Source organism: Xiphophorus hellerii, chromosome 5 (assembly GCF_003331165.1).
Source record: "Xiphophorus hellerii strain 12219 chromosome 5, Xiphophorus_hellerii-4.1, whole genome shotgun sequence".
Classification (NCBI taxonomy): domain Eukaryota; kingdom Metazoa; phylum Chordata; class Actinopteri; order Cyprinodontiformes; family Poeciliidae; genus Xiphophorus; species Xiphophorus hellerii.
This window is the reverse complement of record NC_045676.1, coordinates 20,660,611-20,679,297: the sequence shown is the minus strand read 5'-3', so window position 1 is coordinate 20,679,297 and position 18,687 is coordinate 20,660,611. Positions and strand designations below refer to the sequence as shown.

The following is an 18,687-nucleotide window of genomic DNA, read 5'->3' as shown; positions in this document are numbered from 1 at the left end:
TCTGTGCAGGTTGAACTGGAGAGTGTTACAAACTTACTGAATGAAGCAGAGGGCAAGAACATCAAACTGAGCAAAGATGTGACCAGCCTCTCTTCCCAGCTCCAAGACACGCAGGTTTGTGCTGAAACATGTGTAACTTTTTCCGGTGTGAATGTTTTCAACGGCGCAAGTTTGTGATGAAAGTAATCACTTTGTGAGCCGCTGTGCATCTGCAGGAGCTGCTGGCTGAGGAGACGCGTCAGAAACTGCAGATCTCTACAAAGTTGCGTCAAGCAGAAGACGACAAGAACAGCCTGCAGGAGCAGCTGGAGGAGGAGATAGAGGCCAAGAGGAACGTGGAGCGACACGTTTCCACCCTCAACATCCAGGTCAGGAGTTACGTTTTCTTTTTCCACAGTTTGAGTGTATCACTATAGAAAACAGAGTTGAGTGTAAAACAACATAGTTTTACTGTTTTTGTTTGTTTTGTTTTTTTTTACAGTTATCAGATGCGAAGAAGAAGCTGGAAGAGATGTCTGGTAACGTAGAGCTTCTGGAGGAAGGGAAAAAGCGACTGCAAAGAGACCTGGAGGCGGCCAACACTCAGTTCGAAGAGAAGGCCTCTGCATACGATAAGCTGGAGAAGACCAAGAACCGCCTGCAGCAGGAACTGGAGGACACATTGATGGACCTGGACAACCAGAGACAGATTGTGTCCAACCTGGAGAAGAAGCAGAAGAAGTTTGACCAGGTGAATATCACCAGAAAAAATCATTTATTTATTTATTTTTTAATTAGACAGAAATCAGTTTAAATTTGAATGCTTATGAAATGTAGCTGTTATAAATGTGCATACAGTTCTTGATTTTATCATCTCTGACCTTCAGATGCTGGCTGAGGAGAAGAGCATCTCCAGTAAATACGCAGATGAGAGGGATCGTGCAGAAGCCGAGGCCAGAGAAAAGGAAACCAAGGCTCTATCGCTGGCGAGGGCCCTGGAGGAGGCCCAGGATGCCAGAGAGGAGCTGGAGCGGGCCAACAAGGGCCTGAGGGTGGAGATGGAAGACCTGATCAGTTCCAAGGATGATGTGGGAAAAAATGTTAGTTCTTAAAACATCTCAGTAGCTTTTGGTCTTGAATTGATTTTCAGCCTCCCAGTTAATTTGAAAACGTGCTGATGGCAGGTTCACGAGCTGGAGAAGTCCAAACGAGGCCTGGAGGCCCAGGTGGAGGAGATGAAGACCCAGCTGGAGGAGCTGGAGGACGAGCTGCAGGCAGCTGAAGACGCCAAGCTGCGTCTGGAGGTCAACATGCAGGCGCTGAAGGCCCAGTTCGAACGAGACCTTCAGGGACGGGACGAGATGGGAGAGGAGAAGAAGAGACAACTGGTCAAACAGGTAAGAACCGGGACGGATTCCTTTTAGCCGATGTTGAAAGAAACTTCATCAGTGATGGTAAACGATGATCCACACCGACTGCAGGTCCGCGAGTTGGAGACCGAGCTGGAAGATGAACGTAAACAGAGGGCCCAGGCCGCAGCAGCCAAGAAGAAGCTGGAGACGGACATGAAGGACTTGGAGGGACAGATCGAGACGGCCAATAAGGGACGAGACGAGGCCATCAAGCAGCTCCGCAAGCTCCAGGTGAGAGTGAGGAGATGAAGGAGCATGGATGGATGCCCGTGCCTTGGTAGGTTTTGATACATTTGTGCATTTATAATGTTTTTTTGTTTTTTTTCACAAATTATCTCTACCAGGAAAGGTTTTTCAAGTTGTTGGCAGTATAAACTCTGAGAAGGAGCCCTACAACTTATCGCTTGGTTACACTGCTACAACTATCTGTAGTTACTACAACACAAGAAGTGTCTGGCTCCATGTAAACAATGCAAATGAACAAATCATGTTAACATATACCTTGTCACTCCCTGTTTTTATCTGTGTTTCTGCATCCAGGGTCAGATGAAGGACTACCAGAGGGAGCTGGACGACGCTCGTGCTGCGAGGGAGGAGGTTCTGTCCACAGCGAAGGAGAGCGAGAAGAAGGCCAAGAGTCTGGAGGCTGAACTCATGCAATTGCAGGAGGTGATAAGATGGATTCCTAACAAGGTAAAAATCTCTGTGCAATCAGAGGATGCTTAGTAACAGGAAGCCCCTCTAATCCGTTTCCAGGAACTGGCTGCAGCCGAAAGAGGCCGGAAGCAGGCGGAGGCCGAGAGAGACGAACTTTCTGATGAGCTGGCAAGCAACTCTTCTGGAAAGTGGGTGGAAAAGATTTCTGCTTTTCTTTTGTCTGTGGGGTAAACGGAGCGCACATTTGACATTTTCTCACTATGATCCATGAGTTTAGATCCGCACTGGCAGATGAGAAACGTCGACTTGAAGCCAAGATAACCCAGTTGGAGGAGGAGTTGGAGGAGGAGCAGGGCAACATGGAAATCCTCAACGATAGACTGAGGAAGAGCGCACAGCAGGTGACCTGACCCGGAGGAGCCACTCGGATCACGGCGAAGTGAAACTGCCAGCCCTGAACCTTGACTCTGGATGCGTGTCTTCATCAGGTGGAGCAGCTGAACAACGAGCTGCAGACGGAGCGCAGCACCTCCCAGAAGAACGAGAGCGCTCGGCAGCAGATGGAGCGCCAAAACAAGGAGCTGAAAGCCAAGTTGCAGGAGATGGAGAACCAGGTCAAGTCCAAGTTCAAGTCCTCCATCTCTGCCCTGGAGGCCAAGGTGGCACAGCTGGAGGAGCAGCTGGAGCAGGAGAACAGGTTAGGGACAAATAAAATCCTTGTATAAATTTCAAACATAACCTTTTGACTGCTGGTCTTATTTTATGACTGATCAAACCTAAATAACTCTTAAGTTACAGCAAGAATTGAAATCACACAAAGTAGCAAGCTGATTGCTTTTAAAATGTCACTTTGTACACCATTTTATTTGTTTTTACTTTTTTGGTTTAAAAGTGCACTTTAACTTTTTTTTTTTTTTTAATCACTTTAGAGATAAGCAGGCGTCTGCCAAGGGCATGCGCCAGAAGGACAAGAAGCTCAAAGACATGATGATGCAGCTTGAAGATGAAAGGAAACAATCGGAGCAATACAAGGATCAGGTAAAAACACCCAAACAATCTGTAGTAAATAAGGATTTCTTTTTGTTTGCTTTTTTATGCAAAAAAGCAAACAGATGCCTGAAGTATCCATTGCCGTCATGGTGAAAAGGACATTTTCATACATAAATATTAGTAGCTAACAGATGATCAAAAATATACTCTTTGAATCACTAGCTTGCAGAAAGGTGAGATTTAACTGTACAAGTAAGTTTTTTGGGGGGTGGAAAAATTTGCCCAGCTGCCATGGTTGCAAAGCAAACCCAAATTATGACTCCCCCACCACCGTGCTTGACAGTTATTAGGTTTAGGGTGTCGTTTTAGTTTTTGCCAGAAAACACCACTTTGGCAGCAGGATTTCTTCTCTGCTGCAACTGTTGAGATGTTTTCGCTATGACTTTGTGCACACACACATACTTGCTAGCAAAAACCTCAAAATAAAAAGCTACGTGCCCCGTCAGGATATTACTTTTGTTAATCCATCAGGCAGAGAAGGCAAATACTCGCATGAAGCAGCTGAAGAGGCAGTTGGAGGAGTCTGAGGAAGAGTCTCAGCGCGCTACAGCGGCCCGCAGGAAGCTGCAGCGAGAGCTGGATGAAGCCACTGAGGCCAATGACGCCATGAGCCGCGAGGTCAGCTCCCTCAAGAACAAACTCAGGTAGGATGGTTTTCTTTTGACCTCATTTATGGATTAATTTTGTCCTCAACACTAATAAAAGGAGCTGGCCAACCTTCTGCCATTGAAAATGTATTTATAGTCCTCGAATTAGTTTTACAGTTTGTCGTAGTGCTAGCACTACAAATGCATCGAAATTGGTGGTTTCAGAAAATACACAAACTAGAGCTTAACTGTGACGTGGAAGGAAAAGGCAGCACAATTTTAAGAATTTCTACAAATAAAACCCTAAAAAATTGTGGTTGAATAATGTTTTTTGGCAGAGATGCATCCTGTAAGGGGAAGACAAAAATGTCTTCCCCTCAGAGACATGTCTCTAAAAATTGGCCCTACTGACTGCAAAGTCAGATTGGTCTGAACAATCGAAGAGTATCGTTGTCAATCATTGCTAAAGATTCTCTGTTGGAGTCGCGCATCATTTTTCTTTAACTTTATAGTTATGTGCTTCTTTAGGATATACAATCTCCTAAAAAGACATTTCAATTTGTGGTAGTAAGATGAAAAAATTTCAATGTTCAAAGGGTCTGAAACTTGATGCACTTTCATTTAGTCTTCCAGGTAATGGCAAACTTCCTAAAAAGTATGAATCTATAAAACAGTGGACATAAAAAACTATTTTTAGTGATTAAAAGTTTTGAAAAAGCTGTGTACTTTCTTGAACAATGCTTTCAACAGAGTCCTTGGATTTAATTGAGATTGAAAATTGTTCAGTTTGACCAAAGAGTGACTCTCCACTACAAAACTATTCCAGGGCATTTAAATCCGTGAAAGATGTTTACATTTGCCGAGTCGAAGCAAAACAATCCTGTCCCTCTCTATTGCAGAGGCAACCCTGAGCCTAAGGAGTGACACCGCAGGTACCTCTGCATTAAGTTTCCCCATCACCGTTACTCATTCATTTACAATCTTTTCATCCTCCATGCTCTCTCTAAATGCTCTTATTTCTTCCATTGAGCCTAACTGAGAGAAATATGGCTCATTATTCTTTTAATTAATAGGAAAAATCCTCAAATTTGGAATTTCACCATTGAGTTCTCCTTAATTCTGTTTTCTGGTGGCCATCTTTCTCTCGGTGCTTGGTTTAATTGTCATAAACCAAACTCATTTTCCTGAGCAAGGAGTTAAATGAGTTACGATTACCAGCGTGCTTTAGCAGTAACCGAAGCACAACCTGTACGTTCTGCGTTTCATTGACCCTCCCTGCAGTGTGCAACACCTGCCTGGGTTTTACACAACGCCTAACCAGCTGACGGCATCGCTGCTCTCAATGTGACCGTATGTTTGTGTGTCTTCTTCGTGCGTACACGTCTCTCTGTGGCGTTTTAGGCGTGGAAACGAGCCGTCCTTCAGCAGCGCACCGCGCCGTATGGGCGGAGGCCGGAGAGTGATGGAGGACGCCTCGGAGGAGGACGGAGACTCCCAAAACGACTTCAATGGAACAAAGTCCTTAGAATAGGAAGGACTTTGGAAAACCAGACATAAAAGTTCAGGGCCAATGGCTGTCTCCAACAAGATAATGTCAAAAGCCTGCTTCGCTATCCTTCGTGACACTTCTAAATATATATTTTCATTTATCTTATTTCTAGTAGTTAACAGCGTATTCTTTTGAAGTGCACACACACGTTCAGAAGGACTTGATATTCACAAAGAGGAGTTGTTCACGTGGCTCCGTTGTTGTGATTTGCTGTTTCTAACAAACACTGTTTTTTGGGGGGCTTTTTGGGGAGTTTTTTTGTTGTTTTTTTGTACTGCACTGAATGTCTGATTCCTACTCGTAATGTTTTGTACACAGAAATGCCTTTTTATCGACACCCACTTTAAAATCTAAAGCAGGCGTGTAACTCCTGTCGTCCTGTTGCCTGTGACTGCTGTTACTGTTCCAGCAGCACTGAAATGGGTTCAGATTGGATGGGCAGAGTTTAGTCTTTCTGCGTCCAGTCAGTGCTGACATTTATATCCCATCAAATATTTAACCCAGAGTTTTTAAAGCCACTTTTTGACATTATGTGCACCTTTTCTGTGCTCTGTTGTGCTCATGATTCTGCTCACTAGAGGACAGACGAGGTTTATCTCCTATTAAATCAATCATGAACCACATGTTTATATGGCACTGGGCACATTTTTATTTTCTATTTGTTCAAATTTACATGTAGATGCTCTACAATTCTCCTCCAGTCACATTTAAACTAATTAAGTCTCATTCGATATAATCAGCTATTGTTTACATGACACTTTGTTGTATTCTTTAATTGTTGAACCACTTGCACAAAATAAAGAGCTAAAAAAAAACCTCTGTTTTATTTTTTTAACACCTTATCCTTCAACTTAACAAGGCAACTGTAAGCAGGCTGAATGAAATATGAACGTGGGCAAGTCTAATCCGTCAGGGACAGTTTGAGACGTTTCCCTGATTATTATTTATAATGACTGGGTCATTAGCAAGTCGCTGGCGAACACAACACTGCAAAAACACAAAATCTTATTTTAGTGTTTAAGGTTTTGCTTCAAGTGCAAATACCTTAGCACAAAGTTAACTTGCAAGCAATAGGAGCTTGTTTCAAGTAAATTCCTTTAATATTGATGACAAAATACTAGTTGGTGAAATAAACCAGCAGTGGAATGAGACTTCTTCCATCATGTCAGTTCTTATGCAATAAGGTCATTTGGTCATTGAGCTTATGCAAGTTAAGTTATTTGTTTATATCTAGTCATTTTGAACTCATCACTTTTAGGTATATATATATTTTACAAACTTGGTATTTATTACCTAAGATGGAGTAGCTTTCAACAAAGCAATTTCCCTTTGGGGATCAATAAAGTATATTCTATTCTATAAAGAGCTATGTGAAATCTAAATAAACTAAAACTCAACTTAAGAAAAACATAACCTGGCATTTGACTTAAGTGGTTCTACGTTGCCTGATTTATGCTCCCACTGTACAAACTAATATCCTTAAGTGTGAAATACTCTGTTTTCCAGGTAAGCTTTGTATACACTTTTCGATAATGAAGAAGCTGATGGTGTATGTAAGAATCTTTATTTTGTTACTTGAACAGAGCAGAACTGTTGGACCGAAAACTAAACGTTTGAGAATTTCCTTTCAGTTGCAGTAACTACATTCAGGCATCATCTATAGCAGGTGTGTCAAACTCCAGTCCTCTAGGGCCGCTGTCCTGCAGTTTTTAGATGTGCCACAGGTAACAAAACACTGGAATGAAATAGCTTAATCACCTCCTCCTTGTGTAGATCAGTTCTCCAGAGCCTTAATGACCTAATTATTCTATTCAGGTGTGGTGCAGCAGAGGCACATCTAAAGGTTGCAGGACAGCGGCCCTCGAGGACTGGAGTTTGACTCCTGTGATCTATAGTTTTGTTACAGCTTAAATCCCAATCAGATCTGCCTCCTTTATTAAACAAAAAAATGCATACAAAAAGCAACGTATGAACAAACATGAGATGAGATCGAAAACCAAGATTTTTCAGTTTACAGGCAAGTTTCCTTGTACACTATCACATTAAAAATACAATGTCAAATATTTGCTCTACATAACACAATCTCATAAACCGTGTTCATCTTAAAATTTAAAATACTGTACTTTTTTTCTCCCCCTAAACATAACTCTCAATGCTCAAAAGATCTGTACATTCAGAAGTGCATGGGTGCCAAGTTAAACGCTATAATTGCCTGAAAATCTGTAACGGCATAGATTTTGCAGAAATGCATAAATCTGCAAGATGATCAATTGCATCTGTCAGAAGCTCAATATTTTTTCTCACATTAAAAGACAAAGTAATGAAAGGAGTCGGCACACTGACAGGAAGAAGTTGACATTACCGACAGTGATTATGAATTATACTTAATATCCTTATGTTTTGATTTTTGGCTGTTTGGAAAAAATACCAGTCAAATTGGTCTTTTCTGGAAGTATGAGAAAAACACACGCCTTTTTTTCAGCATCCTGACCAGCAATGTGCAGCAATAGTTGGAGGAGGGGCACTGTTACAGATGGGGAAAAAAAACTCACTTTCTCAGACGTGCGATTAAAGGGATTTTAAACCACAGGAACGATGAAATAAGATTTATGCGTTCTCATAACACATGTTTTTAAAACCTTTGCAGACCTTAATAGAAACTGATCCATACTAAGCACCACCACCTTATACACTATTGCAGCTGCTTCAAACTACATCTAGCAATGTTGGAAATAATATTCCACTACTGCCTGTCGATGCTCATTCAACACTCACTGAAGCCACTTTAACAAATTCTACCAAATTCTGCTAGTTTTCAAACTAGATGCCTACATTTATATCTCTTGAATTCATCACACCTGATAAACATCTGCTTGACTGCAAAACAATTTGTGCCTTTATATATTTGCAAATAAATCTGGGCAGTAAAGGGTTAAAAGTTTGTGGGGGTGGGGGTTAAGTGTTAGAAGTACTGCCAACCAGCTGGCTGAAAAGAGCTGCATACACTTCTCCCTAGTTTAAAAAAAAATGTATCTTGTTAGGAAAAATTTCCAGCCAACAGAACTGTAGTAAATATATTTATATCATACCTTGAAGTCTTGAGTCAATATCATGAATTGTTGTTGCCTGTGAGAACGTCAGACATCCTCTCAATTATTGCCTTACATTTTACTGAAAACAGTGGCAGACAAAATTTAAAAGAAATGCATCAAAATAAAATGATTTTATAATACTTCAATTGCTGCTACCCTTACCTTTTCATATTTTTTGGTCATTAACGTCACAATATTAATGGTAGATGCTATCATCTGCTGAAAGGCTGTGTGACTAATGCTTATAATCTACTGGAAGAAGGTTACTCTGGGGCTTTTTGATTCCATTGATTTGTGATCACAAATCAATAGAGGGTGCAATCTAAGGTCTTCAAAAAAAAAAAACGTGTCATTTGAGCGTTTAAGTGACTACTTGTGTTTAATTCAATAAAAAAAAAGTGATACACTAATGGTTTTATGGGTATGAAATGGAAGCAGGTTGGGATAAACCAGATTAAATATGAAGGATAGATATTTTAACTTATTTTAAAAAATAAAAACCCAACCCAATGGATTTATATCCATTTATGTTTAATCACAGCTTCAGTTTGGTCAGAAACACATTAGCTAAAATCCAAGTTCAAGTTCTTGGTCCGTGTTCCAGGCTCATCTCCCAGACGGCTGTAATTGCCGTCGCTCTTTCCCCCCGCATAGGTCGCGATCGATATATCGATACAGGCAGGCGCAGCGGCTTCACTAAGTCAGTCAGGTGTGCTTTGATCCATCACAGAAAGCGTCGACGCAGACTGCAGCGTAGATACAGTAGAGTGGAAGAGATGAGCGGTGGGCTCGTTAAGAACGTGGAGCAGCTTTCTGTGGTTATATGTTGAGCCTAAGGCAGCAGGAGTCCATCAGCTGATGGGCGGAGTCGCTCTGCTTTCTCCTAATCTGAGAACGGAGCTCCCTCTGTTCAACTAGGGCAGACAAGCCGAGCTCAGAGTACAGGGTTCTGTAGAACCATGTTACAGCAGGATCTTGACCCCTCCCTGTGGAGACTGGGGACTGTGGGATACCACTCTGGGAGGAGCCGGTCCGAACTCTAACCGCTTCACCAGACTGAAAGACAAGCCAAACTGGATCATGAGAACTCGTCACACGAGGAGAACAAGGCTTGGTTCACATAGAGTTCCTCCTGTCCATCGTCTTTCTAACCTGTCGTACTGAGGAGGAGGGCTGAAGCTGCTGGCCTGGACCTCAGGACCCGCGTCTAAACCTGAAGGACTGCAGGGGCCGACGGGGAGCGCCGGTCTGTTGGAGGACGTCTCGTAGACAAAGTCTCGACAGGATGCAAGCTTCGACTCCAAATTCTGACAGCGATTATACAAAGTCAAATTAAAAATGCAAACCCAGGAACAAGAAGAATCCAAGAAGGTCCAATCTTACCCCAACTTTTCTCAGCAGCTCCCCGACAATGTTCAGTGCAGATATTCTAGCAGATGTAGTCAAAGGGGTTCCTGTTAGACCGTCTCCTGGAAAATAAAAGTAGCTGTTGAGCTTAGAGTAAGAACCTGAATCATTTGGTCCTAGCTCGTAGTTGTGAATGTCTTATTACCCCTGCGGATGCTGGAGGCAGGGGGCGTCACGTACGAGCCCACAGGTTTGGAGGGCGTGATGGGAATGGACAGATTGGGTGGAGAGGAGCATAGCATTTCTGAGCGGTCTGAGTCTTTGCCCAGGCTGCTGGACGGCCGTCTCTCCTTCTGACGGACAGCCAGCTCATGGCGGAGGTCTGACACAAACAAAGTCAGTCAGTGTCTGTACAAGTCATTCATTTTTGAATATTTCAGATGTTCATCCGTACAGCATCTTAACCTAAAAAAAAAAAAAAATCCCCTTTAAAATATATGTGGTACAAACAGAGCTTCCTGACTATAAATGAAGTAGCTGAGAATAAACTGACAACAGATTTCTTTAAAAGAAGATCTTGAGCATGGCTAAAGCAGTGCTGGGCCTGCATTTGGCTCCTAATTTTCTGTTGCATAAATAGATCCTTGTTTGGTGCCAGCTGTCAAATCATGTAGAACATAAGAGGTTAAAACCGACTCCAGCGCTATGAGTCTGCTAGCCTGGCCGTTGACTTCCTGTGCAATTCTGCTCAAACGTTAGCAACTGGGTGAAATTTAAAACTTGAAGAGAGTCCACACAACCGTTTCTCAACAGTTGAGAGCCCAGACCCTCTGTAGGAAGCAAATAGCGTAGGACAAGCGGACGGTTTTTACCAGGCTAGGAGTCTGCATACCTCTGGCTTCATCCTTAAGTCTCTGAACAGACTCCAGCAGGTTCTCCTTCTCGTCCAGCTCGCTTTCCAGAAAAGCGTTCCTCTCGATGACCTGGTTCATGCGCTGCTCAAAGTCCTCCAGAGACATGATGGTAGCCCTGTGACAGAGTTTGCAATTTAAAATAAGTCAGCTTCACCGCTGACAATTAGCATATTTTGTACAATGCTGTACTTGCTCTAAGTGGTAGAAAGCAAGAAAATGTTTCTCTGCAGCACCTATTTTAAGCAACAGCTCCTGACCTGTGCTAATAATTCATCTGTGATACATGAGCCCAAACGCTGTTCCTTTTCCTCTCTATTTATACCAGAAAACTGATATTTAATCTTTAAACAAGTGATCAAACTAGAATAAAGCATTAAAAAACAAAAAAAGAGCAAGAAAACAGAATAACTACATACCATTACACAAGAAAAATCTTTTTAAGATGTTTGATTAGAAGGTTCAACTAAATTAGTACAGTAATTACCAAAACACTGACCTTTTAGTCCTCTCTAGATCATCATTGGACTGTTCTAGTTCCCTGATATACTTCTGCAGATGGTCTCTGACCGCCCTGGTCTCGGCCAGATCGTCCTCCAGTGTTGAGATGTGCCTGAAGGCCTCTGAATGCTGGGCGTCGAATTTCTCCTACAGATGGCATACAGAAAAATCATAACCTAAAAATTAACCTTAAAACTTTCTCCTTCAGTTCCTCTGTTACAATGAACTGCAAAGGCATTCATAACCTTGAACTTTTCCACAATTTTTTGGCATTACAGTCATTAATCAGCATATTTTATTTGGCTTTCAAGTGATTTTTTTTTTTTTTTTTTACAGATAGCGTTTAAAACATGTATTTAGTCCACCTGAATAATCATTTTCTTCCACTTTGCATTTTTGCACTACGTTGTGTTGGTTTGTAGCGATAACTCAGTAAAAACACTAAAGACTCTGTTGTAATGGAGACTCGCAAAGTGCTGTATGAAAAGCAAAAAGTAGCTATTTCATATCTGGTCTGTATTTTGAATAAAATTTGTGAGGACAAATTCTCTGTCATTTCTTTTGCAGTGTAGTCATTAACAATAGTCTGGTCTGTTTATGTACCTTTATGCTTTCTAGTTCCATACGGAGCCTGTTATTATCCAGCAGCAGTTCTTTGTTCCGACCTTCACACTGCTTTAACTCCGTTTCCAGCTCTGCCTCATAGTCTCGACTCATCTGCTGGAATTCCTGCAGCTCTTCCTGAGCCTCATCCGCCCTGGTGACGAAAATGTGTTCAACTTCACCCAGAACACCTGGAAACATCGTACACTGCTGGGTGGTTACCTTTGCTGGTGTTTGTGTGCTTGTTCTTTCCAGTATTCCAGCTCCTCTTTCAGAGACGGAAATGAGTGTGCCGTTGGCTCTACCATGACTGCTGGATTAATAATGAAATGCAGGGAAATTTCAGCCTTTAAGGTCGCCCGTTAGCACATGCTAACATGGTTAGATACCGGAAGCAATGTGAACGTTGTCACAGTAGTCAAAGAGCAACATTAGAGTTGTATTTTCTGTACTTAGTTATGACTTTATAGAGGAATAATTACAAATGGAGTTGAAGAATGCACAGTATTAGCGTTTAGCTACCTGGAGCTAATCGTGATAGCTTAATGAACAAAATATATTATGCGATCACATCGCTATGCTAAGCCCAAACAGTCCAGACTCACCTGTTTACGACTGGAAAATCAACACATACTACACATAAGAAACTATTTATCGATGTGAGAATCAGACTGTAAAGGATTCTAGACTCGCATTAACTAATCTCCATTTACGTTAGCGCAGCACCGAGCTCTCCAATCAAATACAAACAAACGTTTAACATTTAGAGGCTATTGGACGCCGCAAGTGACGTAGAGTTGACATTAACCAATCATATTAGTTTACGACAACGCTCCTCGAATCGTCATGAGTGATGCCTGCTATCAGACTGGTTGTTGAATTCAAACATGTATGGCAAGTATAGCAAGCCGTTTTAACATGAATTCGGTTTCGTCTGACTATCCGTAATTACATTCCAGATATCTCAAATTGTTTTATGACTAGAGGTTTTAGCAATTTAAGATATCTCTAATTATATTTTGACTAGACAAAATACCTATTTGAGATATCTCTAATTATATTCTGACTAGTCGAAATGATGTCAGATTTACCATTGAGTTGTATGGAGACTTCAATTCAAGATATCCACAATGAATTATTGACTATCTGAAATACACATTTCAGATATCTACAATTAAATTATGACTAGTCATAAAGTAAATTCAAGATATCTCGATTTTAGTTTTGACTAGTCATAATTCTAACTAAAGATATCTCGAATGACAACATAATTCAAGATATCTTACATTTATTTTTGGATAGGAGAAATGTAGTTTTGACTAGTGAAAACTAAATTATAGATATCTTAAAAGCAAATAATGACTAGACAAAACTAAATTAGAGATATCTTGAATTACACAGCTTTTCTATTTAAGATATCTTAAATTAACATTCTGACTAGTCAGATATCTTTAATATGTATTTTGTATAGTCAAAACTTTCCTAACTTACATGGCAATTTGGAACTGGAATAAATAAAGCAAAAATAACTCTAGATTAACCATACATATAACAATTTTTAAAGGATTTAAAAAAAAAATTATAAACCAGCTTGTTTCAATTGAGTCATATAAACTAAAGGTATCTTAACTTAGGGTGTTTGGTAGCCAAATGTTAGAATGTCATTCATTTTTTTAAGGTGGAAATTTGCATTTAGACCAGTTTGCACACAGAATGCTCAGATTAAATATAATCAACTGCAAAGCTAGTATAATAAGTGAAGCTTCACTGAATTGTACGTGCCTCTGATTCAAGTGTGAGGGTTCACTCACAGTTGTTACTAAAGAATGGGATGGGAAACATCCTTCAAAAGCAACATTTCTCTGCTTTGTAAATTTCCAGGAAACTCTCCAGATCCTAGTCTTATTAAAAACCCATTTACACTTTGCATTTAATGCAGCCTAATAAAAACACTTTTGTTATTTAACATCGCTATAATAGCCATGTTAAAGAATTCCTGCCACCTTTGGGACAGAACATAAAGTTTATCTACCTATCTATCTAATGAAACGTCTGATGAAGAGATCCAAGAAAGAAATTATGAAGTTTGTCACAAAAAAAACATTTCTGTCAGTCTTAAAACTTCATGCCTTCATTGTAAATAATATGACTTTATTTTTTTTAATTCTTTTTATTTGTTTTTTCCACATACAATTTTTTATATACATTACATTCAGTGCAAACAACTTCTGACACATTAAATGCTGTTAGTTCTTGTAATGATAAGTAATGTTAGTAAAAAATTGACTAGGATCTGGCGTGCCGTGGTGGCATAGTGGTTAGCGAGACCCATATTTGGAGGCCTTGAGTCCTCGACGCGGCCGTCGCGGGTTCGACTCCCGGACCCGACGATATTTGCCGCATGTCTTTCCCCCTCTCCTGCCCCGTTTCCTGTAATTCTACTGTCGTATAAGGGACACTAGAGCCCACAAAAGACCCCCTGGAGGGGTAAAAAAAAAAAAAAGTTGACTAGGATCTAATTTGCAACAGCATTCTCACATAAGAGCTGCTCCAGTCCAAGAAGGTTCTAATCTGTTGTTTTATCATCTTGAAGAAAATTCAGTCATCTTGACTGTAGCCTTGAGTTATCGATCTCACTTTGCTGTTGTTTCCCTTCTCTTACACAATCAACACTTCTCTAAATACAGTAATTGCTCTTCCTAAACCACGCTTAAGCTAAGCCGTCCATGCAGGTCTGCACACTTTATAGGATAGCTTGAATACAAGGGCTTTAAAAGCCATTCAGACATAAATAAAACATGCAAAAAGTGCAGCTAAATTCCTCTAAAATTAACACTCACTCCTGTCAAGAGTACATATGTGTCCTTGTACCTGAAATTGTGTCTTTGCTTAAGGCTTTCTCCGTCGAAAGCAATCTTGGATTAAAGACTACACTTCTGTATTCTAGTCAAAGTAATGACAGGACATTCACTGGCAAACCACAGACCCTGAACCAAACCCAACTTAGCTTTCCTAAGTTTAGCTGTTTCCTAAGGAACAGCTAAATCTTATTTCGGTCAAAATGTCCAGGAAGTCATTACTATCCTTGTTGTGTGGATCTAAATCTACACATCCAGCATTTTAGGTGAAAATAAGTGCACAGGTTTTCCTCTCAGATTTCCTCTTCCTCACCTCTTCTTTAGAAACAAGGCTGTGTGAGCTGAGAGGTGGGGGGGTCACAAAAGTTAATCCAAACCTGTACCCAGTATTCCAAATTAAATCTCGAAGCATCTAAAATAGGAGCAATATTCCACCTTAATCAGTCTAATTAATTTTTAGGCTCATCCCGCGCACAGATGTTCTTAATGGAGCCCATCTTCTGACTGTCCAGCACGTCAGTTTTCACCTGACTCAGAGTTTGCAGCAGGCACATTGTGTCGAACCCCTCATCGGCAGACTGCTGCAACAACTCCAGCACCTGTTTATGGGAAACATAAATGACTTGTAGAAGAGAAACAAATCCACGGCAACTACAAATCCAATTACCATGTGACACGGACTCACCTGTAAACACTTAAAGGACTTGAGTTCACTCAGGTTCTCCTTCAGGAAGAGCAGGTACATGCTGAGGTCGTTGTAGATGGGTTTAACTTTGCCCAGAGCACCAAACCCAGGCAGTATCTCATAGGCCCGCAGGAAGCCGGAGCTCTGTCGCGCCGGCCCTAGAGCCGCCAGCACCACCAGAGGAGTGAGGAGCAAGTACACACCCAGGTTGATGTAGCTGAGCAGCCTGAAGACGCCCACTGCCACCATCTTGCACTGAACGGCGGCCGGCACTCCGCTGTCGTTCTTTAGCATTCCTGTCCGCACGTCGCAGGGGAACTCGTCGATGAGCGAAGCCAGAAAGATGTAGTAGCAGTGGTAGCCGCAGGAAAGCAAGAGGACGAGCAGAGTCAGGCATTGACAGACCATGTACTTGACCACGAGGCTGCAGGAGAACCGCTTGGTCTTTAGATACTGTTCCACTAGAGGGTATTTAAAGCAGCCCTCAGCCAGATCCAAAGCACTGCAGCAGGACAAAGGCACATCTACATGAAGCACACAACTTCATATTAAGTATAATGCACAAACAAAACAAAAACAAAAAAGTAACACTGACAACTGTTATTTATATACAGAGCCACGCAACATATTCTTTAGATTTTTAAAATATTTTCTCCTATTAAAAAACCAAAGTTGTATTGATTTTGTTTGACAGAGCAAAAAACACTAGAACTTGTGTGTCAAACTCATGACCTAGGGACCAAATCTGGCGGACCATAGCTTCTTATGTGGGCCTCTGGTAATAGAGAGTCACATAAATAGAACCTTCAATATAACAGTTATGTGCTGTGTGCTTAAATATTACTTTATAAATCAAAGCAGTTTTCATCTGTATATTTCAAAATTCTCACAAAGATTTGAGAATCTGTGACAAGACTTAAAGATTGATTCTTACAGTTGCTTTCCATCCCACCTGACTGAACTTCCAGCTGTAACTGCAGTGAAAAACGGTTCTACAAAATATTGATTCAGAGAAGCTGAAAAACAATAACAACAACGTATCATTTTTCTTTCTCTTCACAACCTTGCACTACATTGTGTTGCTGTGTCACATAAAATCTCACTATAGTACAATGAAGTTAGTGTTTATCAAGGGGTATGAACACTTTTTTCCCCGTCTACCTCTGGTTGTCCTGTGCTCCGTCCCTGTCGTCTACAGATGCCAGATTTTTGGCCAGTTTAATGGAGCGGTTATAAAATCGATCCAGCTCCTCCATGATGAAGTTGAGGTCAGACGAGAGGCATGGCGCTGCGGTGAAACGCCAGAGCACGGCGGGGACCGACATGAGGATGGCGATGAGGAGAAGGATGTAGGGAAAGAACTGAGGGTGTCAGAGAAAATGAGAACAGGTTTGAATAAAACAGCAAGGAACGCAATTTTGATTCGATTTCTGTAAATTTGACCTTAACCGCTCTCATAAAATGAAGGACATCTAAACACCTCATTAGTTCGAGGTCTTCGAAGGGTGTTTTGAGGACGTAACAGCTCAGAAGACATTCTGTAATTACTATGTCCCGTATACACAATTTCATTTTTAGTGTTTGTGTCGGTTTATTGGGCCAAATCTCACATCAACACTATACCTTGTGCAGCCAAAGTGTGGAACTGTCAACCTGGTTCTGAACTGCAGCCCAACAAAAGGAGTCCACATATACAGCTTGTCTCAAGGAGAAGTTGAAGGGAGCAAAACAGGTGATCTGAGTCCCTGGGAGAGAAAGAGAGAAACAGTGGATCGAAGCAGGCTGGCATCCGAAAAGATCATAATAATAATATTAACAATAAAATCTTACTAATGATCATCATTAGTAAGCCTCCCCTCTTTTGCACTCCTGGCCCAATTTTTAGTGAGCTGTTTGCAGCATTGTTATTCCTTATAATTATTCTGGGCCCTTTCAACAAAGCATGACCCAGATATCCACGCATTTGGACTTAGACTTTGGAACTAAAATATTTGAAGGAACCCTCTGTGAACTTTCCCAGTGGCAGAAAATTGTTGAATAAACAAACAAAATAATTCATTTTCACTTTATTTCCCAGGCAGTACCTCCCCCTGCATGTAATGAGCCAGCATCCCTGGTATTGTAGTGAAAGTAGCTAATAGAGCAGGTACAGCCTTATACATGTATCATTATTCTATATGTTTTACATAAAATGATTATTTCTTTTCTTCCAGCATCAGTGAAGTTCACTGGCACTCTGTCCTCTCAGATTTCATTTCTCTGGCGGCTTTAAGAACAAATGCACTCATCTCTGAACAACATCGTTTGTGGGCAATCTTCCTGGTTGCTGATTTGCTGACCACATCGCATTTCACCCCTTAATGGACATGTTCAAGATCCGGTAATCGATGCGTCCTGATTGGTCTATCTCGTTTGTATTCCATCAGAACAGTAGAGGAAATGTGAACTTACACTTGGAGAGTATTTAAGTATTATTCCCATGTTTATTTTATGCATTATCCGAGTTTTTTTAATCTGAAACAAGTTGATTTGGCATTAGATCTTTTGTCGGTAGAGGAATGTAAATATTTCCTCTCATTGCTTTTCTGAATGACTGTGAAATAAGGGTGGAGACCTAAAACCACACCTTCTCACACTTCTGTTCCAGCTAATAACACAAGCACGTTATGCATCTGTCTCCAATTCATGGACCACTGAATTTATTTTAGCGTTATCTCTGTCTGGAGGAAATGCACCATCTCACCTACAGAGACCTCCTGAGCAAAGGCGAGCGAGATGAGAAACAAAGGCAGCCCCACCGCCAGAAACGTCACTATTTTATCCACGGCCAGCTCCAGGCGGACCCCTTTGTACTTCGTCTCCCTGGCATCCTTTAACAAAAAGTCCGAAAACACGTACTCTGTGGCCACAGAGGCAATCGCCATGAGGGCCGCACACACAAAAAAAGCTGTGGGTGTGAGACTGATGGAGAAGCCGCTCTCTGTATTACTTAAAATGACAAAAACCTCACAGCTTTTCGTCTGTCTGATGAAGAAAAAATTTCCAGGGAAGAGAAATTGAATTAATATTTAAAGGACAAACAACTCTATTGTTCACCAAGCTCCTTGCACGCTGACTGATGGATTAACCTGCTGCTATGCTGTCCCGTTAGTGAACCCAGGCGCCAGGAGTTGATATTGGAGCAAGGAGGCCTGCTAGAGGGCGCCATTGATCAGTAAGATGAATCTGTTACTATTGGCGATGGGAGAGAGAGTGTGGGAGAGAGCGTCGAGGCCCCGCCCACACTCCAACTGCGTTAAATAAATAGTGCTTTATACATAAAAATGGAAACGTTATTTAATAAACGTAAGAATAAATAACTATATTTAATTCATGATATACTTAATTATTTCTGTGTTGATTTAATTATTTCATATTTCAATCTAACAAGAAATAATTTGAGCGGTATCAAAGCAC

The 18,687-nt window shown here is 41.2% G+C and overlaps 3 protein-coding genes across 7 annotated transcripts in view; 1 reads left to right on the top strand and 2 right to left on the bottom strand.

The window, feature by feature from the left end:
- The window catches only part of LOC116719831 (myosin-11), a 31,367-nt gene extending 25,307 nt beyond the window's left edge, over positions 1–6,060 (top strand). For 3 of the 4 annotated variants that reach the window (XM_032562562.1, XM_032562560.1, XM_032562561.1), the window contains 13 exons: positions 10–114; positions 216–368; positions 482–730; positions 867–1,079; positions 1,164–1,376; positions 1,461–1,622; positions 1,932–2,060; positions 2,148–2,236; positions 2,326–2,449; positions 2,537–2,745; positions 2,978–3,086; positions 3,570–3,742; positions 5,087–6,060. In XM_032562562.1, coding sequence (XP_032418453.1) covers positions 10–114; positions 216–368; positions 482–730; positions 867–1,079; positions 1,164–1,376; positions 1,461–1,622; positions 1,932–2,060; positions 2,148–2,236; positions 2,326–2,449; positions 2,537–2,745; positions 2,978–3,086; positions 3,570–3,742; positions 5,087–5,216 — 2,058 coding nt within the window. In that variant the 3' untranslated portion in view covers positions 5,217–6,060. Of the gene's footprint in view, positions 1–9; positions 115–215; positions 369–481; positions 731–866; positions 1,080–1,163; positions 1,377–1,460; positions 1,623–1,931; positions 2,061–2,147; positions 2,237–2,325; positions 2,450–2,536; positions 2,746–2,977; positions 3,087–3,569; positions 3,743–4,584; positions 4,618–5,086 lie in introns of all 4 variants that reach the window. The other variant, XM_032562563.1, reaches the window with a different exon arrangement.
- Positions 6,061–6,782: 722 nt separating this feature from the next.
- Positions 6,783–12,439, bottom strand: LOC116719833 (nuclear distribution protein nudE homolog 1-B). 2 transcript variants are annotated; one of them, XM_032562564.1, is made up of 9 exons: positions 12,294–12,439; positions 11,911–12,001; positions 11,689–11,842; positions 11,084–11,232; positions 10,566–10,702; positions 9,879–10,055; positions 9,710–9,795; positions 9,479–9,633; positions 6,783–9,382 (listed from the first exon to the last, which is right to left on the bottom strand). In XM_032562564.1, exons 2-9 carry the CDS (start codon positions 11,994–11,996, stop codon positions 9,289–9,291), a joined length of 1,038 nt encoding a protein of 345 aa, XP_032418455.1. In that variant the 5' UTR covers positions 11,997–12,001; positions 12,294–12,439; the 3' UTR covers positions 6,783–9,288. The 2 variants fall into 2 exon arrangements, with proteins under 2 accessions (XP_032418455.1, XP_032418456.1); XM_032562565.1 differs by having other exon boundaries at positions 11,911–11,998.
- A 1,399-nt stretch (positions 12,440–13,838) lies between these two features.
- Positions 13,839–18,415, bottom strand: panx1b (pannexin 1b). Its single transcript, XM_032564271.1, has 5 exons — positions 17,975–18,415; positions 16,855–16,976; positions 16,393–16,592; positions 15,232–15,733; positions 13,839–15,145 (listed from the first exon to the last, which is right to left on the bottom strand). Exons 1-5 carry the CDS (start codon positions 18,153–18,155, stop codon positions 14,996–14,998), a joined length of 1,155 nt encoding a protein of 384 aa, XP_032420162.1. The 5' UTR covers positions 18,156–18,415; the 3' UTR covers positions 13,839–14,995.
- Between the last annotated feature and the right edge of the window lie 272 nt (positions 18,416–18,687).